Source organism: Prionailurus bengalensis, chromosome C1 (genome assembly GCF_016509475.1).
Source record: "Prionailurus bengalensis isolate Pbe53 chromosome C1, Fcat_Pben_1.1_paternal_pri, whole genome shotgun sequence".
Taxonomy (NCBI): domain Eukaryota; kingdom Metazoa; phylum Chordata; class Mammalia; order Carnivora; family Felidae; genus Prionailurus; species Prionailurus bengalensis.
Window position 1 is genome coordinate 33,956,362 of NC_057345.1, and position 26,511 is coordinate 33,982,872.

A 26,511-nucleotide genomic window follows, 5' to 3' on the forward strand; every position below is an offset into this window, starting at 1 on the left:
TGGCACCTGATCTCCAACTTCTAGGCTCCCAAACGGTAAGAAATGTTGTTTATAAGTCACCCAATCTGAGGTATTTTGTTATGGCAGCCCGAAAGGACCAAGGGAGACTACTTCTCCAAAAGCAGCAGCCCCAAATCTAGATCCGCTATGAAAAATACACAGTGATTTTCACGATCGCTGGAAATAACTGACCCTACTGAGCACATGCAGACCTATTTTTTTTTAAATTTTTTTATCACATTTCTTTATTTTTGAGAGGCAGAGAAAGACAGAGGACAAGTGGGAGAGGGGCAGAGTGAGAGGGAGACACAGAATCCGAAGCAGGCTCCAGGCTCTGAGCTGTCAGCACAGAGCCCGATGAGGGGCTTGAACCCACGAACCGCGAGGTCATGACCTGAGCTGAGGCCGGACGCTCAACCGACTGAGCCACCCAGGTGCCCCACTTGCAGACCTATTTAGCTCCACAGCCTACCGTGGAGCATGAGGCTGCCCCACTGGGTCTTGAGAGCTCCAAAAACACAAGTCCATTTTTCAGTTGTTAGGGGCAAATGATAGTTCATTTCATTTCCCTTTCCTTTCTGGCCCAACTATGGTCTCTTACCGGTAACGCTGCAATTGTAGGGCCCAAACACTTGGCGTTTGGAAACTAAAATTGGCACATAGAGTTTAAAAGTCTCAAATGTAAACGGCACTAAAATCTCCACTTCAGCTTTCCACTAGGAAGCCCGGCTGCCCTGAACCCCCTGGCAACATGACAACACTCCTGGATGTGCCCCCATGCCAACAGCTGGAATCCCCACCTTTTGAAGGAAGGCAGCTTTGTCAACAGTGAATTATCAGCCTTGTGTGGGGCTGGTCATGCTGCTATTCCTGTGCTTTAAAAAAAATGATCTTTAGCTCTCTGGTTATCAGTTTAGTTTGTTTGGGTTCAAGGCTCGACCTTTCAATGTGTAGAGCTGCATATGTGTGTTAACATTGTTTCTAGTCTAGGACTTCCCAGCAGCTGAGGCTTGAAGATGTGCATTATGGTTTTAAGTATGCCTATTGCAACAGCAGATCCACGTACAACAACACACTCAAAACGTGTCTGTGCAGGGATATTTCATGTGTGACTCGCTGTCTATAAATCGGTGCTGTTTAAATTACTTGCAGCAATGCTCCCTGGGGCAACACGTGCACTAAATTCTCCGCAACGTGATTTCAAGACCTGTAAAAATACACTTTTCCACTTCCAGGACATTGTTGTATAACACAAGTCTTTGTAAATGAAGTCCACACCACTTGTGCTGTATTAATCTACAGATCTTTACTGCTGAGTGTGTTTCCCAGCTGAAAAGCCCACGGGGGAGTGGGGGGGGGGGGGCAGATGGGCCCGGAGCCTTGGCACATGTCACAGGCTCAAACTTCTCCATTCGGAGCAGACACTTGTGCTAGTATCTGTGTCACTTTCCAGAAGAACAGATGCTGCCAGAACATTCTCCACACATTTGCAACATGCTATCAGGCCCACCAGGTTTTCCCAGAACCGAGGAAGATGTTCCACGAAAGTGAACCGTGCCTACAACCTGCCAAAGTGCTCCTCCGGCATTCCCTGGCAACTTTCTCAGGCCAGATTCAAAGACCTTGGCACCAAGATGAACTGAAGACTCGTCAGAGGCATCAACCACCTCACTCCCGCCCTGAGACTCATCCAGAGAAAGTTCCTCCTTCCCAGCCTCGCACCTAGGAAAGCGGGGTCTACGGGCCTACGAGGTAGGGGGATCTTCCCTGATCCTTTCATGCTACAGCAGCAAAGTCTCTCCTGAAGTTCTCTCTCAAGTTCAAGTCCCAGCCTTGCCACAACCTCAGAGTGCCCCCAAACCATGCGGGCCTCACTTTTCCCATCTGTAAAATGAGAAAACTATATGAAGGGAAGCAAAATATATCACCCTGAAATCTATCTCGTTGGCATATCGATTATTGAAGCTGGTCGGGGTTTGTTTTGTTTTGTTTTGTTTTAACATTTATTTATTTTTGAGACAGAGAGAGAGAGCATGAACGGGAGAGGAGCAGAGAGAGGGAGACGCAGAATCGGAAGCAGGCTCCAGTCTCTGAGCTGTCAGCCCAGAGCCCGACGCGGGGCTCAAACTCACGGACCGCGAGGTCGTGACCTGAGTTAAAGTTGGATGCTTAACCAACTGAGCCACCCAGGCGCCCCAAAGCTGGTCGTTTTTAAGAAACAGAAGACACAGGGGCGCCTGGGTGGCGCAGTCGGTTAAGCGTCCGACTTCAGCCAGGTCACGATCTCGCGGTCCGTGAGTTCGAGCGCCACCTCGGGCTCTGGGCTGATGGCTCGGAGCCTGGAGCCTGTTTCTGATTCTGTGTCTCCCTCTCTCTCTGCCCCTCCCCCATTCATGCTCTGTCTCTCTCTGTCCCAAAAATAAATAAACGTTGAAAAAAAAAAAAGAAAGAAACAGAAGACACAGGTGAAGTTCTAAAAACTAAGTAAAAATTCCTTTTAGTAGGAGATTAACATTGATAAGGAAAATCTCCACTTATAAGAGTGTCTCCCTCTTATTGTACCAGGAATAAGGGAATGACTCAATCTCTAGAATCTCTTATCAACAGAGGGCAAAAACTTACATCTGTACAACCACCTTACCCATGTTTACGGTGCTTTTCTCATAGTCTCCCATAACTGACTTGCCACCCCCAGCATCCTCTTCTGTCTTTAGCTGAAGGGTTTTTATTTTTTAAACGTTCATTCATTTTTGAGAGACAGAGAGAGACACAGCATGAGCGGGGGAGCTGTCAGCACAGAGCCTGATGCGGGGCTTGAACTCACGGACCGCGCGATCATGACCTGAGTCGAAGTCGGACGCTTAACCCGACTGAGCCACCCAGGCGACCCTGAAGATGGTATTTGGCTTTGGCCATTTCTAGGAGTTACTCATTTTTCCTGGGTCTCTCCTGCGGAGGTGGAAAATTTTTTTCCCTTTTAGGTCCTTTAGCTCGTCGAATAATTAAATTGACATAAACCAGATTAATAGGAGAAAAACAAATTTACTTACATATGTATGGGAGCCCTGTAAAATATGAGACCCAAAGAACAGCCAGGTAGCTGAAGTTTATATAACATCCTGAGCTAAGGCAAGGTTGGGATACAAAGAGGAGGTGGGCATTTGCAGGAAGGCAGAAGAGATGAATGAAAAACAAAGATTTCCCCATTATGTGCACAGTGAAGGAAACCATCGACAAAATGAAAAGGCAACCTACTGAATAGGAGAAGAGATTTGCAAATAATGGACCCAATAAGTGGTTGATACCTAAACTATAAAAAGAAATTCTACACCACCAAAAACACCTCACAAAGAATCTTATTTAAAAAATGAGAAGCCCTGAATAGATATTCTTCCAAAGAAGATACACAGATGGCCAACAGACATATGAAAAGATGTTCAATATCACAAGTCATTAGGGAAATGCAAATCAAAATCACAATGAGATATCATTGTGTCCGAAAGGCTAAAATCAAAGAGACAAGAAAGAACAAGTGTTGGTGAGCATGTGGAGAAAAAGGAACCCTCGGAACATAGTTGGTAGGAATGTAAATTGGTGCGGCCATTGTAGGAAAGAGCATGGAGCTTCCTCCACACTACCATCTGATCCAGTATTTGTCCTGCTGGGTATTTACCCCCCCCCCAAAAAAAGTGAAAACGCTAATTTGAAAAAATATATACACCCCTATTTTTTTCTGCAGCATTGTTTACAACAGCCAAGATATGGAAGCAACCTAAGTGTCCATCAACAGATGAATGGATAAGGAGGATGTGGTGTAAATATACAATGATATGTCACCCAGCCATAAAAAAAAAAAAAAAAAAAAAAAAAAGAGATCTTTAGGTCATGATCAAAGGTTCGTGGGATCCAGCCCGATGTCAGGCTCTGCGCTGACAGTGTGGAGCCTGTTTGGGATTCTCTCTCTCCCTTCTTCTCTCCTCCTCCTCCTCGTGCACTCTCTCCCAATCTCTCTCTCCCTCCCTTTCTCTCAAAATAAATAAACTTAAACAAAAAAAAGATCTCGCCATTTGCAACAACATGAATGGACCCAGAGGGTATTATGCTAAGTGAATTAAGTCACACAAAAACAAACACCATAAGAGTTCCCTTATATGTGGAGCCTAAAAAACAAACAAAGAAACAGACTCAAATGCATAGAACAAAGTGGCTGTTGCCAGAGGGGATGGATAAAATAGATAAAGGGGATTAAGAGGTACAAACGTCCGGTTATAAACAAAAAGTCACAGGGAGTAAAAGTACAGCATGGGGAATACAGTCAACAATATTATAATAATGTTGTCTGGTGACAATCTACACAGATCGTGAGGAGCACTGAATAATGTATAAAATTGTTGAATCATTATGTTGTACCAACATAACACTGAAACCAACATAACACTGTACGTTAATTATATTAATGTTATATTAATTATAACTCAAATTAAAAAAAAAGGGTGGCCTGTTATGCAGTTAAGTTTCTTAGGCAAAAAGGAATCTCTGCCGGGGCGCCTGGGTGGCTCAGTCGGTTAAGCGTTTGGCTGCAACCCAGGTCATGATCTCGCGGTCCGTGAGTTCGAGCCCCGCGTCGGGTCCTGTGCTGACAGCTCAGAGCCTGGAGCCTGCTTTGGATTCTGTGTCTCCTCTCTCTCTCCCTGCTCACCTTCTCTCTCTCTCAAAAATAAACATTAAAAATAAAGAAAAAATGAATCTCTGCGAGCAGCTTTCTTCCTGGTACAGGCACCCTTTCCAATATAAATTCAGGCAGTTGAAAGGGAGCTATCTGAATCTGCTGGGTCTTAAATATTTTTAGCTCAAAATAATCTTCATGCCAAGGAGGCACATTGCAGGAAGACTTGTTCTGAACCCCTTCACTCCTGTGTATACAAGAGCTATCCATGTTATTAAACTTTTTTGTCCCGTTAATCTGTCTCACATCAATTATTAGAACAGCCAAAGAACCTGGAAGCAAAAACTCATCCACTCTACATACAAAAGACAGAGTCGAAGCGCCTTTCTTGCCCTGAGTGGGAGTTCTTGTGTTCCTTTGTCCAGTTTTACACCTGTGAACGGCTCTCCGGAACACCCATGTAACTGTGTCCTGGGCACATACATGAGGAATTGCCTGGGCTGTATTGTGTGTATGTGCTGGGGAGGAGGGGAGACCCTAGAACAATATCCTCCCCCCATCCCTCCTCAATAGGCGGAAGCCACTGGCTTCCTCCCTTTCCTGCCTCCTGCCTCCTGCCTGCTTACAAGACTGAGGACCAGAGGGAGAAGAGGAGATGGGAAATCGGTCCAACAGTCCCTAGGTCTGTCCTTACAACTCTCCCCCACCTCAAGTGACCCCATTCCAGGGCCTTCCAGGCCACACCCATCCCCAGCCTTGGGGGGGCCGGACTGGGGGGGGAGGTGTGCAGAAGCAGGATAAGTCCTCCCCACCCCTTCCCTACCATCCCTCCCACCCAAGCCACCTCATTTCCTCTTCCTCCCCAGCACCAACACAAACTAATCAGTACAGGCTGACCAGCCAGACCCAGAATAGCTGACCGGAGGCCCCGCTTGTCCTGGCCGACCTGGTCAGCCTCCAGAGTATGGTCTGGCTGGGGCCCCTTTTGCTGCTCCCCAACCTCTTTCTGGCTTCTCATGTTGGTAAGTCTCCCCCAAGCCACCCCATGCCCTCCAGCCCCCAAAGCCCTGATTTTCCCCTAGGAAACCTTATCGTCACTGTCATCACCTTCATCCGCTCCCCAATCAGCTAGAAAGTGGGATCAAGGCCTCTAAAACCCAGGCACTAGAAACCATTGTAGCCTAGAATTGGGAGTAGAGCAGCTATTGACTGAGTTAGATTTTAGGATCAGTAAAGAGCAGCAGGGCCGATGGGGGCCCTGCGGTTTTCAGTGGGTGCTCATATGTTGCTTCAGTGTGTTGGAGTCATTCAATTATTCATTTGGCAAACATTTATCTAGCACCAACAATATTCCAGGAGCTGTGCTACAGGCCATTGGTTGAAAGGCAGACAGCTTCCAGGTCTATACAACAGATTATATGATGCTGACCTCCTATGGCTGTCATGGGGTTTAAATGAGGTAATTTATGCACAGCGTCCAATGCCCAGTTGTTAGATAAGGACTCCTGAATAAGTAGTAGCTGATTCCTTCACTTATGGCCAAAGAGCATTAGAATGCAAAGACTATCTTTGAGTGGTAGTCGGGGATGTGGGACATGGGGTGAAGGATAGAGACAGACACAAGTAGCTCCACAGGAGCACTGAGAAAGAGTCAGCTACTCTGCTTGAGGGCAATAGACGACAAGGGAGTCCACAAAGCCTTCACTAAGAGCAGTGGCCTTCAGTCCAGGCAGCCAGAACAGTAGCTGCAAGTCTCAGAGATATGGAAGCGCATGCGAGAGAAGTTTCATGGAGGGAACTCAGCAGGAGGGGCAGAGTGTGAGCAAAGAGGGGCTCAAGGGCATGCCCTGTATCCTGAGAGCAATGGGGAGCCGTGGGAGGGTTGCAGACCAGGCAGTCACAAGGTCTTAGATGGATCACTTTAGAGGATGAGCTGGGGAAGGAGGAATATAGCTATTGGGATGATCCGGGTCAGTAAGGGTGAGGGCTAAACAAGGGTGGGCTGAGAGATGGGGGTGAAGTCAAGAGGCTTTAAGGAAATGGAATCTGCAGAATCTTGCGACTGATTGCGGCAGCCAGCATCCCGCTTAGAGGTGTGGTTTACAGTCAGGCAGCCTGGCTCTGCCAGTTATTAATTGTATGCCCTTGGGCCAGTGGCATCTCTGAGGCTTCGTTCACTGGCTATAAAAGTGGAGTAGTAACACCCATGACCCACAATAGTTGTGATAAAATGAGAGAACATGAAATGCCTGGCATATAATTGGCCTCCAATAAGCATTATCGTGAAAATGAGGACAAGAGAGGACTCCACAAAGTTCGTGTCTCAGGTGATTGGTGCCGTCTGTTGAGTCAGGGAGCACGAGGGAGAAGCAGTATTGAGGGAGAGCTGACACAAACGCAGGCCCATGCGGACAGGCTGTCCCAGGGTTGTTGACTCAGAGGTGATAGTTACAGCCAGGGGAGGAGATGAGCTTGCTCCAGGAAGCCTGTAGAATAATTACTATTACCCTCGTCTGTAAATGGAAAGACATCAATTTCACCGGGGGATGTGAAGATCCAATGGGAAACAGGTGCTCCGGCATATGGTGGGCGGTCAGTAAATACTAACTCCATTTATTCGTGGTAGGCTTTGGAAGAATATTAATTGATAAGCTAAGTGGCATTTAAACTAGCTAATTACTTGGCAGTTACCAGGCAGGGGCCGAAAAGGAGGGGCTCCCTTCCTTTCTGCCCCGCAACCACCCGGCTGCAGAAGTCCACCTCTCTCTTAGACCCCACCTTAAAGCCCAGCCCCACAAGCCTGTCTAGATGTCTGCAGAGGAAGGGAGGGCTTTCTCCAAGGCGATTCTGTTCTCCATGGCTCTCCTGGCCCGCACCCTCTGGTGGGGGGCAGGGAGAGCGGCTGCCCTCCGCGGAACAGCTTGAGGCAGGTCCGGACTCAAGGGGGCTGCCAGGGAATTAAAAAGTGAGGAAACGGAGACAGCATAGATCATTCTTTCCGAAGCTGGGCCGCAAAGGGCAGCCATCTGGCAGGAGAAGGTGGGGGCACGAGGAGGCCAGAGAAGAAGCTTTGTTTCGATTTTAGGACGAAGAGACCTGGGGGCGGGGGAAGGGGCCAGTGCGCCGGCGGGAAAGAGGAAGGGAGGGGAGGGAAACGCTCGGCGGAGCGCGGGGCGGGCCGGGGACCCCGTCGGAAGGAGGACTTGGCGTCCCCGCCGCAGGCGCCGCGGTGGACCTGACGCTGCTGGCCGACCTGCGCCTCGTCGAGCCCCGGCGCTTCTTCCTGACCTGCGTGTCCGGGGAGGCCGGGCCGGGCCGGGGTGCCGACGCCTGGGGCCCCCCTCTGCTGCTGGAGAAGGACGACCGCATCGTGCGCACGCCGCGGCCCGCGCAGCCCCCGCACCTGGTGCGCAACGGCTCGCACCGCATCACGCTGCGCGGCTTCTCGCAGCCCTCCGACCTGGTGGGCGTCTTCTCGTGCGTGGGCGGCGCGGGGCGCACGCGCGTCCTCTACGTGCACAACAGCCCGGGAGGTGAGTCGGGCCCCGTGGGGCGGGGACGGGGACGGGATGCGGGGGCGGGGGGGGGGGGGGCGCCGTTGACCTCTGACCTCACCCTCCACCCCGCAGCGCACCTGCTCCCGGACAAGGTCACACACACGGTGAACAAAGGCGACACGGCCGTGCTTGCCGCACTTGTGCACAAGGAGAAGCAGACAGATGTGATTTGGAAGAGCAACGGTGAGAGGGGTGTCTGAACGGGTTGGGCAGGTAAACCTACCTGCCCGAACACCTCCATGCCCTCAGCCTTCCCAGCGTTAGCCACTTACACAGCTTTCGGCATGAAACACCTGTTACCCTCTCCCCCACCAACCTCTGCCCTGGATCAGGTCCTTGATAAGCACCTGTGCCCATCTCTTTAGCTCTGGACTATTCTCCTCCTCTTGCACCCAGAGGACTAGCAGCCTTGGGGTTGGCTGCCTTCTTCCCTGTTACACCCAAATCAGCATTGTGTTAAATCCTCACCTTTGACTCTCCCCCGGGAGTTAGCAGATGCTGTCACATTGCTCACCTGGCAGGGAGCAGCAATCCCCAAGGGGAAGAAGAGAACTGGTAACTTGGCCCAGGATTGCGCCCACCCTGGTCCTATCAGGCCCTCTGGCCACCCCATGGGAGGAAGCCGATATTCTGTGTGGCCCCAAAGATTTAGCCCTCAGACCCACAGCCCTTTGGCTGCCTTTTGCCTCCCTGGGCTCCTGAGGGAAGAGGACCCTTCCCTTGGGCCAAGGGGTTTGCCTCCTGAGCACCAGGCCCCCTAAACTAATGAGAGGTCTGAGAGAGTCAAGTAGACCTGGGCTCCCTACAGTCCAGTCCTGGGCGAAGAGCAAAAAGGAGGTGGGACAGGGAGAGGGATTCTAGTATTTGGGTCTGCAGGTCCTGGAGGAAGAGGCTTCTGGGAGAAGTCTCTAAGTAGATAACCTTTGAACTGTGCCTAGAAGGAGACATCAGAATTAGCCACACAAAGGAGGAGGGAAGGACATTCCAGGAGCAGGACTGGCTAAGAGCAAAGGCAGGAAGTGCCAAGATACCATAGTGTTTCTAGGAGAGAAACCAGCAGTTCCAGAACTCAGGAATGTTAGGAATCAGGCAGGGTGTGGAGAGGTATGAGGCCAAAGGGCCAGGCGGTGGCCAGACTGGTGAACACCATGTGCTCAGGAGCCAATCACCAGGGAGGAATCTGAGCAGGGGGTGCTGCAGAGGCTTCTGTTGGGGAAAATCCCACTGGCTGCTGAGTGAAGGAAAGCGGGAAGCGGGGATGGAGGCAGAGAGACTGCCTGGAAGGCCGTGGTGGTGGTGGTGGCCTTGAGTGTGGACAGAACTGGACTGCTTTAGGAGATGAGGAGGAGCCAGACTGAGCAGGACCTGGTGACTTACTGGGGGTTGGTAGAGCATAGAGCAGAGGATGGATGCCAACTTTCTGGCTTGGGGACAGATCCTGGCTGGTGCCTCGGCCCAGTTCTGGCCACTTGTACAAGGCTCACACTGATGTGTCCTGGGCACTGGCTGTCACCAGCGCTGAGGCCCCTGACCCATTTATGCCTCCAGGATCCTACTTCTATACCCTGGACTGGCATGAGGCCCAAGATGGGCGGTTCCTGCTGCAGCTCCCAAATGTGCAGCCACCGTCGAGCGGCATCTACAGTGCCACCTACCTGGAAGCCAGCCCCCTAGGCAGCGCCTTCTTCCGGCTCATCGTGCGGGGTTAGGAGCAGAGGGCAGAGGTGGTGGGTGGCATGGGAGGCTGGGAGCCCCGTGGGCACTTCCTGTGGGCCGCCAGGGCTGCCTCAGTCCTCGGCAGCACCGGTAGGTGGGTGACAGCAACTGGCTGAGAGCACATTCCTTCAGGCTGTGGGGCAGGGCGCTGGGGACCAGACTGTACCAAGGAATGCCCAGGCTGCCTGCATGGAGGAGTCTGCCATGACCTGGATGGCGAGTGTGTGTGCCCCCCTGGATTCACGGGTACCCGCTGTGAGCAAGGTAAGGAGGATGGGGAGCTAGGACCTCGGCAGGAGAGGGTGCCTGGCCGGGGGAAGATTCTTGAACCAAGAGCATGGGTGGTGAGAATGCCCGGCAGGACCTGGACTTTGAGGCCCGACAGTGGACCCCGTGCCCACACGTCTGGTTTCTAGCCTGCAGAGAGGGCCGTTTTGGGCAGAGCTGCCAGGAGCAGTGTCCAGGCACATCGGGCTGCCGGGGTCTCACCTTCTGCCTTCCAGACCCTTATGGCTGTTCTTGTGGATCTGGCTGGAGAGGACACCAGTGCCAGGAAGGTATGGGCTGACCTGCCAGCCACAGTCCCTGACTCGGAGAGCCAGCCACATACTAGACCTGGACCCTCCCCTTTGGCTCTCGTTGACCTACCCGTGCCCTCTCCATCCAGCCTGGCATCACCCAGGCCCCAGCTGTGCCCTCATTGCCCCTGGCCTATGTCCCTCTAACCACAACCCCTCTGTTCCCAGCCTGTACCCCTGGCCACTTTGGGGCAGATTGCCGCCTCCAGTGCCAGTGTCAGAATGGCGGGACCTGTGACCGCTTCAGCGGCTGCGTGTGCCCCTCCGGATGGCATGGAATGCACTGTGAGAAATCCGGTATGATCCGTCAAAACAAGTCAACCTTCACCAGACATCTCTCCCTGGCTCAAGGTCCCGCCCTCAGGAAGCTCACGGCCCAGGAAAAGTTCTCAGTGCCCAGCCCACATCACCCACACGGGGATGGGCTGCAGCCGAGACTTGGGGGGAGGGCCAAGAGGAGGCCCCTGGCCAGGCTGAGTTTCGGAGGGGGCTTCGGGGAAGAGGCGAGATCTGAGACGAGCCTTCCACGTGGCTGGGGAAGGAGCACAGGCAAAGGCCTGGGGGCTGAAGACTCAGGGTCGGGTACCAGGACGGTGGAGTACGGGGGCCGGGGGGGGGGGGGGGCGGGGAGTGGTCAGAGGAGTCAAGCCTTGGGGACTTGGAATGGCAGGCTACCATGACAGGGGCAGGAGGGAATTGCTGAAGAGGCAGAAGGCAGTCAGCTTTCTGTGAGAGAGGACCCAGGCAGCTGGGTGGGGAGTGGAGGCAGGAGACCCCAGAGGGTCTGTAACAGAGCCCAGAAGCGAGTGAGGCCTGAACCGGTGTTCGGGCTGTGAGGCCGGCCAGGGGCCTTCTTTGGCTGAGAGAGGATATCAGGTCGGGGGTGCAGGAGGTAGACCCTGCGGCTGACCAGAGGTGGGGTGCCAGGGCCCTGTAGGACTCTGCTGGCAGACAGCCTTGAGCGACCAAGGCGATGGTGATGCCTCTGCCAAGATGCAGGCCACACGACCAGGGGCACCCTGGTGGTCGGCGTCTGCCTCGCGGGGGCTCCAGCATGTGTCCTTCCTCTCCCTAGACCGGATCCCCCAGATCCTGGATGTGGCCTCGGAGCTGGAGTTCAACTTGGAGACGACGCCCCGGATCAACTGTGCGGCTGCAGGGAACCCCTTCCCAGTGCGGGGCAGCATGGAGCTCCGAAAGCCGGACGGCACAGTCCTCCTGGTCAGCCCCCCGCCCCTGACCCCAGGCCCCCCATCCCACCAGCCTCACGGTTGCTCCCTCAGACCCCTGACCCCTCAGGGCTTTCTCTAGGCGCTACCTGCTGGCCCTACCACAGGTCAGATGGGGTCAAGCTAATTGCTGAGAAACTACCACTGGTCTTCTGTCCCCTCATCCGTCCCCACATCTGTCACATGGGTGCACATTCTCTATGGTCTGCCCCCTTTCCCTGTCTCTCTCAGTCCACCAAGGCCATTGTGGAGCCAAATAGGACCACAGCTGAGTTCGAGGTGCCTCGCTTGGCCCTCGGGGACAGTGGGCTCTGGGAGTGCCGTGTGTCTACGTCTGGTGGCCAAGACAGCCGACGTTTCAGGGTTAACGTCAAAGGTCAGTGATGTCCCGGGGCCATGGAGGATGGGCAGTGGGCAGAGTGGGCACTAGGTGATGCCGCTAAGACTGGGCATTGTAGAAGGAAGGGAGAGGACATCTAAGGTCACAGCCCAGGACCAAGCAAAGAAGAGGTCTGGGCTGGGCAGTGTCAGAGCAGGAACACAGCTCAGTGCTATCTGGAGAGGACATCCCATGCCCCAGAAACGGGATACCCTCCTGCCTGGCCATGCTGGCCCTCTCCACCTCTTCACAGCCCCTGCACGCAGCATCCCTTTAGCTCTGCCTCTGGGATGCTGCTTCCTGCTCTGAGTCATACCCCAGGGCTCTCAGTGCCGGGACAGGGGAGCACATGGGACGCCTAAGCTCAGAGGGTAACCTGCTGCCCAGAGGAGCTGCATAGAGTTTCCCCAGTGAGTAGGGAGGGAGTGCCCAGGATGGCCCAGAGTGGAACCATCCAGCCCAGCTCAGGTGTCTCTTCACCTTCTCCAGCATCATAAACCCTGGCTTCTCTTTTTTTTTTTTTTTTTAATTTATTTATTTTGAGAGAGGTGGGGAGAGGCAGAGAGACAGGGAGAGAGAGAATCCCCAGTAGGCCCTGTGCTGTCAGTGCAGAGCCCGATGCGGAGCTCAAAAGGGGCTCAGTCTCACAAATCGTGAGATCACGACCTGAGCCGAAATTGAGAGTCAGACAGACGCTTAACTGACTGAGCCACCCAGGTGTCCCCGGCTCCTCTTGCCCTCTGCTCCTGACAGCCCACCCCCATGACAGAAGCCCAGACCTCCCTCATCTTCCTCTTCCTTCCCACTGGCTCACCGCTACCCCTCCCACAACTTTGTGGCTGCCCCACCAGCAGGAAACATCAGTGTGGCCAGGATCCACCTTCAGCCTGTGTCTTCTCCCCAGGCATCTGACCTAGGCAACATGGGTTCAAATCCTCCCCACAAATCCCTGGCTCCGTTGCCTTAAGCCAGCTGCTTAGTCCCTCACTGCTTATTTCTCTCTACAGTGAGGACATCAGCGTTACACTAGCTAGGATTGCTGTGAAGCAAGTTAGATGATACCTTTAATGCATTTAAGTTGCATTTAAGTTAGATGATGCGTTTAAGCCCTTAGCACAGTGCCTAACACAGGGCCTGTGCTGGATAAATGTTGGCATTTATTGTCATGATTCTTAAAGGGTCCTCTCCCAAGTTTCAGCTGTTCTCTGGCAATGCCCAGGCTTGATCTGCAGGCTAGACCACTCTCCTGAGCTCCAGACCCATTTGGTGGGACCTCCAGAAGTGGGGTTCTGGCTCTGAAGTCAGCGTGGAAGTTCCCTGGTGTATGATTCAAGGGCCCACTTCATCTCCATCCACCTCCTGGACAGCCCTAGGCACAGGGGGCTCCACAGATCCAAACCTGACCTTCATCTCACCTCCTCATGATGTGCTCATTTCTGTCAGACACCACCGTTCCCCCCCACCCACTGAGCTCTCAACCCCGCATCCTCTGCCCTGCCTCCTGCCCTCCCTCGCTTCCATCTACCCATTCCCCCATCCTTCCATCCTGCTTAGAAAAATCAGTCTGGAAAATGTTTGAAAGTGGCAAGGGAATCAGTCATGGCATTGATCTACTGATCTGGTAAGAAAAGCTAAGGCCAGGACAAGGGTGTCATGGCCATGGAATGAGGAAGCCAGGCAGGAACACAAAAGCTATTTGCAGTAGAATTGGCTGATTCTAGGTGGCCTGACCGACAGACCAAGTTCAAACACTGGTTGTACTTCCTGCTGGCTGCATGTCCTTAGGCAAGGTAGATGTCTCCGAACTTCAGTTTCTTCGCTCATAACCCAGGGTGAGAGCTCCATCTGAAAAGTAGCTGTGAGAAGTAGAGATTGTACCTAGGAAGCAGCTGGGATAGAGCAGGCGCTTCACCACTGGCTACCTTTTTCCCCCCAGTTAAGAGAGTGACAAACGATAGGGGGAGGGGCAGAGAGTAGGCTGATCCCATGTTATCTCCCTGCCTTGGGTTTCAGCCCCCTCTGTCTCCCCTACACTGCGTGGACAGCATACCCTCCCCCAAACCCATCTAGCCATATCAGACCTCTTTTAATGTCTTTGGGGATACTCTCACATCCTCATTGCCAGATCTGTGTGCCCCGAGCTGCTTAGGGGGCAGAATGCTATCCTGCTTGAATGCTGGCCATTCCGGTCATCTGTTGAACTTGGTCTCTCCCCAGCCTAGAGGGGGCCCTGATCCAAACCAAGACCCAGAGATCTCTTTGGCCAGAGTAGAGTCCTCTTATTTTTCTGAGGACTGGGCAGGCTGTCTGGGCCCTGCCTTACCTTGGGTCTCCTGGCAGTGCCCCCAGTGCCCCTGACTGCTCCGCGGCTCCTGGCCAAGCAGAGCCGCCAGCTCGTGGTCTCCCCACTGGTCTCCTTCTCCGGGGACGGACCCATCGCCTCCGTCCGCCTGCACTACCGGCCCCAGGACAGCACCACGGCCTGGTCCGCCATTGTGGGTGAGCAGGGAGACAGCTGGGGGCGGGAGGGGGACTGGGGCAGGACAGGGGTGTTGGGTAACAATGAGAAAGGACAGAACGAAAGGGGGGAAGACGGCAGCTTCTGGAAAAGGTAGGTGGCTGAATGATGTGTCCTGTCCCCAGTGGACCCCAGTGAGAATGTGACTTTAATGAACCTGAGGCCGAAGACAGGATACAGTGTCCGTGTACAGCTGAGCCGGCCAGGGGAAGGCGGGGAGGGGGCCTGGGGGCCTCCCACCCTCATGACCACAGACTGTCCTGGTGAGAGGCCAAGAGTCATCCCTTCCTGTCCCCCCAGGAGTTACTGTTCCTATGCACTCAGCAGTTGTCATGTCTTGTCCACCCCCAGGGGCCCCTGCCTTTCCCACTGGAGTTTGTCCCACCCTGTCCTCTGGGGAGCACTATCCTGTCTGGCCCCAAGGACCCGCTGGACGGTTCTGACCCCTGACCTCCGGTCCCAGAGCCCTTGCTGCAGCCATGGCTGGAGGGCTGGCACGTGGAGGGCCCTGACCGGTTGCGAGTGAGCTGGTCCTTACCCTCGGTGCCTGGGCCACTGGTGGGCGATGGTTTCCTGCTGCGCCTGTGGGATGGGGCACGGGGACAGGAGCGGCGGGAGAACGTCTCGTCCCCCCAGGCCCGCACCGCCCTCCTGACTGGACTCACGCCTGGCACCCACTACCAGCTGGATGTGCGGCTCTACCACTGCACCCTCCTGGGCCCTGCCTCGCCCCCTGCACGCGTGCTTCTGCCCCCCACTGGTATGCTCAGGAAGGGGGTTATGGGCTCGGGATGAGGGGAGGACATGGGACACAGGAAACGCCAGACCCGTAAGGACACGGGAGGTTACAGGAGAGCGGATAGACCTAGAACACAAGACGTGTGGAAAACGTGGGCATAAGGGAGAAGCAGGATATCAGACAGACGTGAACACAGGGAGGACGTGGGGTGGGCAGATATTGGAGGCTGGTGGGGACGTAGGTCAGCAGGAGCATGTGGGATGGAGAAGGATGGGGAGGTCATGGTTTACGGGGAGAACAAGGTCATGGGGAGGGTATGGTGTACCAGGAGGACATGGGGATCAGGGGAGCACAAGGCACATGGGGAAGGCCCAGCACACTGGGAGGATCCAGGACACCAGGACGGCCTGGCACAGAAGGAGAATGAGGGGAAGCAGAAGCTTGGGGATGAAGGGAAGGAGCCATAGGGAGAGGATGGCAGGGTGGCTCCCATTCTGGGGTCCACCGAGCAGGGGACACAGCTAGAATGGATCTGACCCCAGAACTACATACCCTGCTCCTGCCTGAGCCCCGCCTTCCCCGCCGCCACCTCCCCAGGGCCCCCAGCCCCCCGACACCTCCATGCCCAGGCCCTCTCAGACTCTGAGATCCAGCTGACATGGCAGCAGCCAGAGGCTTCGGCTGGGCCTATATCCAAGTACATCGTGGAGGTGCAGGTGGCTGGGGGCTCAGGCGACCCCCTGTGGATGGACGTGGACAGGCCCGAGGAGACAAGCACCGTTGTCCGTGGCCTCAACGCCAGCACACGCTACCTCTTCCGTGTGCGGGCCAGTATCCAGGGTCCCGGAGACTGGAGCAGCGTCGTGGAGGAGTCTACCCTGGGTAACGGTAGGAGCTCGTGGCTTGGGAGCTAGGACACCCAAGGCCCTTCCCGACAAGTGACGAGAGTCCTAGTACTGGGGACCCTGACCCTTCCCTTCTTAGGACCCATTGTCCTAGCGCTAGGAAAATCCTGTCACTCCAGTGGACCGTTGGCCCTCGGCCTGACACCCCTCGTCCCTCCTGGTACTGGGATCTCTGACCTCTCCCTCCCTGACCCAGGCTTCCCACGATCTGCCCCTCTTATTGTGTCCAGGGCTGCAGAGTGAGGGCCCGGTCCAAGAGGTCCAAGCGGCTGCAGAGGGCCTAGATCAGCAGCTGGTACTGGCCGTAATGGGTTCTGTGTCTGCCACCTGCCTTACCATCCTGGCTGCCCTCCTGACCCTGGTGTGCATCCGCAAAAGCTGCCCGCACCGCAGACGCACCTTCACCTACCAGTCAGGATCGGTCAGTCCCCTGTACCCACCCACGTGTGCACACCCCCATCTACGTTTGCACACACACAGTACCCGTACACCCGAGTGTGTGTGTGTATGCACGCGTGTGTGTGTTTGTGTTGCAGCCATGGGACTGCACTCAGCAGTGCTCTAGGGCACAAAACAAAGTTGTCTTTATTTTTCTAGAACTGAATTGCGTTCATAAGTCAATTTATGTTACTGGTGAATATCGCCGGTTCAAAATAACTCTGTTCTGTCCGTGTTTCACCACGGTTAATTCAGAGTCCTCCCGCTTCTCACTGGAGGTGCCGTAAGCCTGGGTGGCGTGGTGCTGACACGGGGTGGGAAGGGGGGCAGGGGCACACCTGGGCCTCATGCTGGCATCCATCCTAGCGGACCCTCCTGGACATGGGAGCCAGCCTCCATCTGCACACATTTGTGGCTGATGCCCTTAGCCCTTCTGTGGCCTCCTGCCAACAGGCCGCTCGTACTGTGAGTTCCTGGTCCCAGCCTCCATGTCTGCGAGTGTCAGGGCCAGCTCCAGGAGACTTCAGAGCCCTGAGGTGCTCCCTGTGCCCTGCGAGCATGTTCTGTGGCCCTCATACCCTTTGTCACGACCCCTGTCACAGTCGTTCCTACTGCTCCAGAGTTGTGCCAGCTCAAGGCTCACCTGTTGCTGCCGGGGAAAGGCAGTGATGCCTCCTCTCTTCCTGGCCTCGCCATAAACCTGTCTGTTCTCGGTCTGTGCCCCTCCAGCCTGCGGGCCCATACTTGGGGTGGGGATGCGGGGCAGTGCTGGCTTCTCTTTAGGGACCCAGCACCACCCCCTCTTGTCACCACCGCCCATCCCTCTCTCCCACCTTCCCACCCCCCACTGCTGTCCCTGATGATCCAAACTCTGCCCTTGGTCCTCCGTGCCTGGGCTCTTGATAGTTACAGCCAAGCCCTGGCATTTCAAAAAAAACAAAAACAAAAACGAAAACCACCACCAACAAAAAAACCCTCTTCTGTCTCAAGGGCTGATCCTTGTGATAGAAAGTCTAGTGTCCAAGGCTATTGTCTCTGCCATGCCTTTAAAAACTCCCTTCAGAGATTCAATTGGCTTCTTTGTTCCAGGCTGCTCCCTCTGAGGTCAGTGCACACAGAAAGCCAGCCGCTGCTAAGGTGGGGGAAGGGTAACGAATACAGATGTGGAGGGAAGGAGGTGGGAAAGCAGAGTTTTAACATACATATATATATAATCCTAGTTTCGAGATCTGCCCTGCCACATGTGCCTGCATGAAGGTGTGTGGGAGCGCCACACAGGAGTACCTGTGTGCATCCACTTGTGGGCACCCCCACCTGTGTATGCGTGTGTCCCCGTGCTTGTGCTCCTCCGTGGGATGGGTACGTGTGCATGCACATGCCTATATATGGTGCCGCTGCTGGGCCACATGTGCGCCCTCAGCGGTTGATGGCTTCAGGTGAATCCACGTGCCCCGTGTCCTTTGCCCTCGCCCATGGATCCGAGCTTCAGCTCACTTAGGGAGCCCCGCCACCAGGTCTGTGTTAACCCCCTTCCAGTCCTCATAGCGGCAGTGCCCTTGGTCCCGTTCATCTGTTTCGTTTTCCTGCCATCCGCCCTGCCCAGGTGGCCCAGCTCCTACACAGTTGGGGGAAGTGGATGTTCCTCTTTGTGACAGTCTTTCTATCTTCAGCTCCTGGGTGGTTTTAGAGCTGTAAACGGATGCCAAGTGGGTCTGCTTCTGCCACTGTGGAGAAAACCCCTCCACTGACTGCCAGCAGCTTGGGGCTTAGCCTGTAGTAGGTGCTCAATAAATGTATCCTAGCCCACTGCCCAAGGCTAGAATCCTCTCCAGAGTATCCTTGATGGCAGAAAAGCCTGGCTGTGACATCAGCACAATGGAAAGCTCACCACTTCCCATCACAGCTCACTCCAATTCTTTCCTGTTCTAAATGTTAGAGATGTAGGGGCACCTGGGTGGCTCAGTCAGTTAAGCACCCGACTCTGGATTTCAGCTCAGGTCACGATCTCATGGTTCATGAGTTTGAGCCCCGCATCAGGCCTGGCGTCGGGCTCCACACTCTCAGTGTGGAGCCTGCTTGGGATTCTCTCTCTCCATCTCTTTCTGCCCCTCCCCAGTTCTCTCTCTCAAAGTAAATAAATAAACTTAAAAACTTTTTAGAAATATCCTCTTTCCATTGACTCATGGCTTCATGGCTTCTAGCAACCCTAAGCCCCCCACACCTGTTTTTGCAGAGCCCCGCATACCTACCTGCTCCCCAGGCTGTGGCCTCTCCATCTCTCTTCTTGGACATTTGTCCACCCAGCAGCCCCACTGATGGCTTCGTCTTCTATGATACTCAGTATGTGTCTTCTGAATGTCTGTTCCTGGCTGACCACCAGAGTGCCCTCTGCGTGGGTCTCTTTCCATTTGTCTAGCTATTCTTTGATGCCTGTCTGTGCCTTTTGCCGGCCCCGTGTCTGCTGCATGGACTGTCTGCCCATTTGTCCCATCCTGTGAAGGGTGAAGAAACCATCCTCCAGTTCAGCTCAGGCACCCTGACGCTAACCCGGCGGCCAAAACCACAGCCCGAGCCCCTGAGTTATCCAGTGCTGGAGTGGGAAGACATCACCTTTGAGGACCTCATTGGGGAAGGGAACTTTGGCCAGGTCATCCGGGCCATGATCAAGAAGGATGGGCTCAAGATGAACGCAGCCATCAAGATGCTGAAAGGTTCCCTGGGAGTGACCCCTGACCCCAGGCCTGCCCCCCTCCTTTGTCCCACAGATCCCAGGCCCTACCTGGCCCCCTCCCGCAACTGACCCCAGTCCTCTCTAGCCATGCCTCTTCTCCAGAATTATTTCTGGCAAAAGTGATGTTGGCTTCTTTCCACAGAGTATGCCTCTGAAAATGACCATCGTGACTTTGCGGGAGAATTGGAAGTTCTGTGCAAACTGGGACATCACCCCAATATCATCAACCTCTTGGGGGCTTGTGAAAACCGAGGTGAGCCCCCAGCTCATCACCTGCCCCTTCTTCCAAAGCCCCGTCAACAGCCATCACCTCTGTCCACGTCACTAGCTTGCCGGAGCTTCAGGCTCCCTGTCTGCCACCGTTGGGTGCCTGCTGCCCACAGGCTGCCTGCATAGAAACCTTCACCCTGTACCTGTCTCCTTCCCTCTCAGGTTACTTGTATATCGCTATTGAATACGCCCCCTACGGGAACCTGCTAGACTTTTTGCGGAAGAGCCGGGTCCTGGAGACGGACCCAGCCTTTGCCCGGGAACACGGAACTGCCTCCACTCTCAGCTCCCGGCAGCTGCTGCGCTTTGCCAGTGATGCTGCCAACGGCATGCAGTACCTGAGCGAGAAGCAGGTGAGTGTGGGGAGGGAAGGCGTGCCAGAGGGGGCACTGGGTCAACTGCAGGAGGTAGAGTCAGCAGGCTGTCATTGGATGTGGGGTCGAGGAGCACAGAGAAGGATGTGACCCTGAGCTGCTGGCCTGGCTAAGTACGCGAGAGCACAAGGCGAGAAGCAGGCCTGGAGGAGGTGTTGCGTTTGAAGCATCGGAGGAACATCTTGGTGGAGATGTTGAGTCGGCGGTTACAGATGCCGGGCTAGAACTCGGGAGAAAGAGCTAGGCCAGAAACAACAATCTGGAAGCTGTCATCCCACAGATGGTGGATGAATCTCATGGTGAGGGAGTGGGTGAGACCCACCAGGACAGGGTAGAGGTGGAGCAGGGAGTGGAGGCCTGAGCCCCAGGGTGAGGACATCCCGCTTGAATGGAAGGAAGGAGGGGACAGTAGCAGGAGGTGAGCATGATGCTGAGGAAGGACATTTTAAAGTTAGTGGAGTTTTGAGGGTCTTTGAAGCAGAGGAATAGGGGCCAGTGAGAGGGAGGGTTTGATGGAGAGAAGTCTCTGAGGAGGTTGGAGGACCTTGTGGGGAAGACTTGGGACTCAAGGGAAAGGTCACTCTGGGCAAGAGGAGGGCCTTCCCCACTTTCCTCAATGAGGGGAGAGGAAAACGGGGCGGGGCGGGAAGGGAGCAAGTGAAGAGAAGGAGATGCGGCGTGGTCACCAAGGACAAGCCCGCCCTTGTCCCAGGAAGAAGGATGCAGCCTGAGCTTGGCCATGGACAGCTCATAGGGAGGAAGGGACAACCAGCAGTGTGACTTTTCTAAGGCAGGAGTCGCTGGTCCAGGATAAGGCCTGGTTGACTGGGAAGAAGGGTGAGGGGCTCTTACAGGGATGGAGGGCCAGCTGTGGGGCCAGACTCCTCACTGGTCGAGGAGTCCTGGCCTTTCTCATCCCCAGTCTTCCCTGACTTCTGACCGTGCCTGCAGTTCATCCACAGGGACCTGGCTGCCCGAAATGTGCTGGTTGGGGAGAACCTGGCCTCCAAGATTGCCGACTTTGGCCTTTCTCGGGGGGAGGAAGTTTATGTGAAGAAGACGATGGTAAGTCTTAGTCCCCCCGCCTCAGGTTCCATGCCTGCCCCCCAGAGCCCCACACACCAGTCCCTCCTCCTCGCCGAACCCCTCAAACCCACTCTCTCCCAGGGGCGTCTCCCCGTGCGCTGGATGGCCATTGAGTCTCTGAACTACAGCGTCTACACCACCAAGAGTGATGTGTGAGTATGGGGCTCAGAAGGAGCAGGGCTTATGGTCCCGCAGGGATGCACACAGACATAACGTAGACACGCCTCAGACACGTCTCAGATAGTACAAGGCACGATTGGGACATTCCCAACGTATATTCCACGTGTGACACAGGTGTGACACAAGTGTGCCTTGGATATACCTTGGCGATGCTCAGCATCTTAGTGGGAAGGCGGAGGGGGGTGGGGGGGCGGTGCTAGTTAGAAGGAGGTGTGGTCTTGGAAGGTGTTTCAGTGGTAGGATTGGGGTAGGGAAGTTTAGGGCTGTGCTCATCTAAGAGACTGGGAGATACCTTGGAGAGGTTTGGGAATGTGGGTGGATAATGCCTAGGTGGATGGAAAGACCACCCCGGGAATGTTCTCACCTTCGTCTCTGAAGGGTGATATCATCCCCACCTGAGGACCTAACCAGGCCATAACCCCCAAGACCCCCTCTTTGTGCTCCTCACCCCCATATGAACATCGTGGCCCATCTCTGCTCCTCTTTCCAGGGAACCTGGCCTGCCCATCCCTCCAGCTCTGGCTCTGCCCATTTGCCACCAGCCCTTTGGCCTGGCCTGCCTTGCTCACTGTCCATCACACCAACCGCCCCTCTGACCACCACTCAACTGCTTCCTGCTTCTGCCCCCAAACCCCCTAGGTTCCCTCCCCCTGACTAGAACTCCCACCCTGGTCTCACCTGCACGGAGGTTGCAACAGCATTAAGAGGCAGTTAAAAGCAAGGGCTTTGGAATCAAGTTGTCAGGGTTTGATTCCAGTTCTATCACTTACTAGCTGTGTGACCTTGGGAAAGCTAGCTAATCTCTCAGTTCCTCAGTGTCTTCATCTATAAAATGGGGAGAATGATAGTACCTATATCATAAGGTTGGTGTGAGGGTTAAATGAATTAACATATACGTTAAATGATGAGTGCCTGGCCCATAGTAAGTGTGTGATACAAATGTTAGCTATGATGATGTTGAGCCTGGGAGTGGCTACGAAGGACTTTGAGTGGACAGAGACGGCAGCTGGCCAAGGCAGACACTTGCAGAGTAGACACACGCAGGGGGCGGGAGGGGCGGCACCCTTGGGGTAGATGGACACTGAACTGCTGGGCCCCGGGGTCTAGAAGATCACTAAGTACATCCTTCTCATTTCAGTTGGTCCTTTGGGGTCCTCCTCTGGGAGATCGTGAGCCTTGGTGAGTCCCTGACCCCCACCCCCCCAGAGTGCTCTCTCCTTACCCCCACCTCGGTCCCTGGGCTGAGAGAGTTTTGTCCTCTCCTGCAGGGGGCACGCCGTACTGTGGCATGACCTGTGCTGAGCTATATGAGAAGCTGCCTCAGGGCTACCGCATGGAACAGCCTCGTAACTGTGACGATGAAGTGTGAGTCTCCTCAGCCTGGAGCCCCGTAACCCCATCACCCCAGCTAGCCCTGACCCCTCATCTCAGCAATGCCCCCATCTGCAGGTACGAGCTGATGCGTCAGTGCTGGCGGGACCGTCCATACGAGCGACCCCCCTTTGCCCAGATTGCACTGCAGCTGGGCCGGATGCTGGAAGCCAGGAAGGTGAGGAGGCTGGGGTGACGGGGACTAGGGCTCATCAGGCTCCAGGGGTGCCCTCTCATACCAGCCAGAGAGCAGCAGCCTCTATGTCCTTGTCCCCACCACTTGCTGCAGGACAGCTAGGCGGGACCTCTGGATGCCACCCCCCCTTTCCAGTGCCCCATGGGTTGGACACGAGGCTCTCCTAACTCTTCTGAGGCCTCAGCAGCAAATCCCTCCCCTAGCTCCCAACTGTTTACCCATCTTCCTCTGCTGGGGCTATCAGCCCATTCTCCTCTGGGCCACCTCTCCTCACCTGGCACAGAGCCAGAGTGACAACGCATGAATGGCCAACCAACCAAATGGGCGGATGGAGGAATGAATGATACAGTAAGTGAATGAATGGAAAGAATTAGTGGATGGATGATGTAATAAACATATGAATAAATACATAAATAACTGACTCTAGTAACCATGTGGATAAATAAATTATCAGATAAATATAAATGAAGAAACCTATCAGAGTAAATGCAAAAAGAGTTCTTCGTTTAAACTAATGGCTGAATAGCCATAGGAATTCGCAAACTGTCTCAAGAATAAAGGAATGATCAGGAGCACCTGGCTGGCTCAGTTGGTGGAGCATTCTTGATCTCAAAGTTGTGAGTTCGAGCCCCATGTTGGGTATACAGATTACTCAAAAATAAAATATTTTTAAAAAGCAAGCAAAAAGTAAGGAATGACCAAATAACCATATAAATGGCTAAATCACCAAAAATACCCTGATGAATAAATGAATGAATGAACAAAAAATTCACTTGTTGAGTGCATTAAAAAAAAACTAAGATGTAGGATACGAAAGATGAGATATATGCAGTGGACCCTTGAACAATGTATGACTAAGGGGTACCGATCCCTTATGTAGTCAAAAATCTGCATATAACTTTTGCTTTTCCCAAAACTTAATTACTAATAGCTGAACTTTTGACTGGAAGCCTTACTGATGACATAAACGGTCAACTAACATGTATTTTGTATATGTATTATACATTGTATTCTTATACTAAAGTAAGCTAGAGAGGGGCGCCTGGGGGGCGCAGTCGGTTAAGCGTCCGACTTCAGCCAGGTCACGATCTCGCGGTCCGTGAGTTCGAGCCCCGCGTCGGGCTCTGGGCTGATGGCTCAGAGCCTGGAGCCTGTTTCCGATTCTGTGTCTCCCTCTCTCTCTGCCCCTCCCCTGTTCATGCTCCGTCTCTCTCTGTCCCAAAAATAAATAAACGTTGAAAAAAAAAATTTTTTTTAAATAAAAAAAATTAAAAAAATAAAAAAATAAAAAAATAAAGTAAGCTAGAGAAAAGAAAAAGATCATGAAGAAGAGAAAATACACTGACAGCCCTGTACCACATTTATTGAAAAAAATCTGGTATAAGTGGACCCATACAGTTAAAATCCATGTTGGTCAAGAGTCAATTATGTATACAATGGACTATTACCCAGCTATAAAGAGAATGAAATCAAGGGGTGCCTGGGTAGCTCAGTCGGTTAAGCATCTGACTCTCGATTTCAGAGTCTCATGGTTCATGAGTTCAAGCCCCGCATCAGGCTCTGTACTGACAGCATGGAGTCTGCTTGGGATTCTTTGTCTCCTTCTTTCTCTCTCTGCCCCTCCCCAACTCACACTTTCCAATAGATTTTTTTTAATATTTGTTTGTTTTTGAGAGAGCACGAGCAGGGGAGGGGCAGAGAAGGAGGGAGACAGAATCCAAATCAGGCTCTGAGGTTGTCTGTGCTGTCAGCACAGAGCCGGGCATGGGGCTCAAACTCACAGACCACAAGGTCATGACCTGAGCTGAAGTCCGACACTTAACCAACTGAGCCACCCCGGCGCCCCTACAACTCTCTCTCCCCCCCCTCTCAAAAATAAATTAAAAAATAATAAAAAGAATGAAATCTTGCCATTCACAATGTGGATGCATCTAGAGAGTACTATGCTAAGTAAAATAAGAGAGAGACAAATACCATAGGACTTTACTTATGTGTGGAATCTAAAAAATAAATAAAACAGAAATTCATAAATACAGAGAACAAACTAGTGATTGCTCGAAGGGGGAAGGGGGGCAAAATCGGTGAAGATTAAGAGGTACAAACTTCCACTTATACGATAAATAAGTCACAGGGCTGAGAAAGTACAGCATAGGGAACAGAGCCAATGATACTGTAATAACTTTGTGCGATGACAGATGGTAACTGTCAAATCACTATGTTGTACACCTGAACCTAATACAATATCGTACGCCCACTACATTTCAGCGAAAAAAGTTTTTTAAAAGAAGAAAAACGAAAAAAAATTCCTGTGGAACAATTGTGTCCAGGGCCTCTCACCTGGATGCCGAGCTGTGGTCTATCCTGGCTGGTGAGGGCTGCCCTCAGCCATAGGGCCATCTTGAATCTAGTTCAGTGTCTCTTCAAGTGCCACAGCACCTGGAAGTCAGGGAGCTCCAGGCCAGAGTCGCCCGCATCCCTGGCCCCCACTAAAGCTTGCTCTGCCCACCCCCCCAGGCCTATGTGAACATGTCGCTGTTTGAGAACTTCACTTATGCGGGCATCGACGCCACAGCTGAGGAGGCCTGAGCTGCTGTCGAGCCAGAACCGGGCTCTGCTGGCCAGAGCAAGCTCCGCTGTCCACCCTGTGACTTCGGATCCTCGCAGCCTCTGACCTGAACTCCCTCAAGCAATTTTTTTTTTTTAACTTAAGAAAAGAAGGGACCCTAGGGTGGGGTGGGCGTAGGGGCCTTGGGTCCTCATCCCTCGCAGCTGCTCCCAGGCCACGTGCAGCTACTCTTACAGCGACCCTTCACACCCTTCCTTCTAGTTGAGCTGTTCCACGAGTGTACCCCTCTTCTGCCACTCCCCACGCTCAACCACCCCCCTCCCCCCGCAGCTCCTCCACCCAAGCCGGCACCCACACCACTAACATTCCCCTTTAGGCTACGTCCCCGCCCCCCACCCCCAGCCCCCAGCTTTGTAATCCCAAAACAAATAAATGCTCTGAGAAACTCCAGCCCACGTCTTCGACTGCTGGCCAATCCCAAGGAAAAGTCGAACCAGAGGGCAACTGGACTAAGAAAAGAAACGCTGTCCCGAGTTGCACAGTCGCAGGCCCAAACCCTCTGTTGGGGTCACCTCTCCATGATGGGGGTGCTGTGGAAGGCCCATTTTACACAGACCCCACCACCCACGTGTCTGTGCTATGAGAAGCCGTTTCCCCATCGCCAGCAGGGCTCCCTACATCTCGCCGTAGCTGCCAGTCTAGGAGTCTATGCTGGGTCCAAACTGCACGCCAGGGGTGACTCAGACTGACGCCTCGGCGCCACACGGGTTCCGACTTCTCCTTACGTCTCCAGGTGGCCTACCCTGGTAGGAAGGCTTGGTAGCCACCTTACTGGCCGGCCTGTGGGCCCCAAAGGAGGAAGGCAGAGGTCACTTCGAACTTCAGCCAGCCACAGTAGGATTCCTTTGCCTTCCTCAGGGTCTCATAGTGTGCCGGGAGGCGCCCTTGTCCTCCGAGCTAGGCCCACGTCGCTCCCTCGGGCTGGGTGGCCCTCAGGTTTGCTTCTCCTTTG

At 53.9% G+C, this 26,511-nt stretch overlaps 1 protein-coding gene across 1 annotated transcript; it reads left to right on the forward strand.

The window, feature by feature from the left end:
* Positions 1-5,535: 5,535 nt before the first annotated feature.
* Positions 5,536-25,949, forward strand: TIE1 (tyrosine kinase with immunoglobulin like and EGF like domains 1). Its single transcript, XM_043574644.1, has 23 exons — positions 5,536-5,688; positions 7,888-8,199; positions 8,296-8,406; positions 9,772-9,927; positions 10,072-10,203; positions 10,356-10,496; positions 10,686-10,814; positions 11,593-11,738; positions 11,978-12,122; positions 14,466-14,624; positions 14,769-14,906; positions 15,107-15,403; positions 15,980-16,270; positions 16,518-16,708; positions 19,226-19,436; positions 19,599-19,709; positions 19,889-20,079; positions 21,052-21,165; positions 21,268-21,338; positions 22,505-22,545; positions 22,635-22,731; positions 22,816-22,915; positions 25,448-25,949. The coding sequence occupies exons 1-23, from the start codon at positions 5,631-5,633 to the stop codon at positions 25,517-25,519; spliced, it is 3,414 nt and encodes a 1,137-aa protein (XP_043430579.1). The 5' UTR covers positions 5,536-5,630; the 3' UTR covers positions 25,520-25,949.
* The last annotated feature ends 562 nt before the right edge of the window (positions 25,950-26,511 follow it).

What these genes read in the sequence shown, in the direction of transcription:
- TIE1 (XM_043574644.1), top strand. Translation starts at nt 5,631, where the DNA reads ATGGTCTGGCTGGGGCCCCTTTTGCTGCTCCCCAACCTCTTTCTGGCT. An exon ending in AGGACACCAGTGCCAGGAAG is followed by an intron (nt 10,497 to 10,685) that starts GTATGGGCTGAC and finishes CTCTGTTCCCAG; the next exon opens with CCTGTACCCCTGGCCACTTT. An exon ending in GGATGCTGGAAGCCAGGAAG is followed by an intron (nt 22,916 to 25,447) that starts GTGAGGAGGCTG and finishes CCACCCCCCCAG; the next exon opens with GCCTATGTGAACATGTCGCT.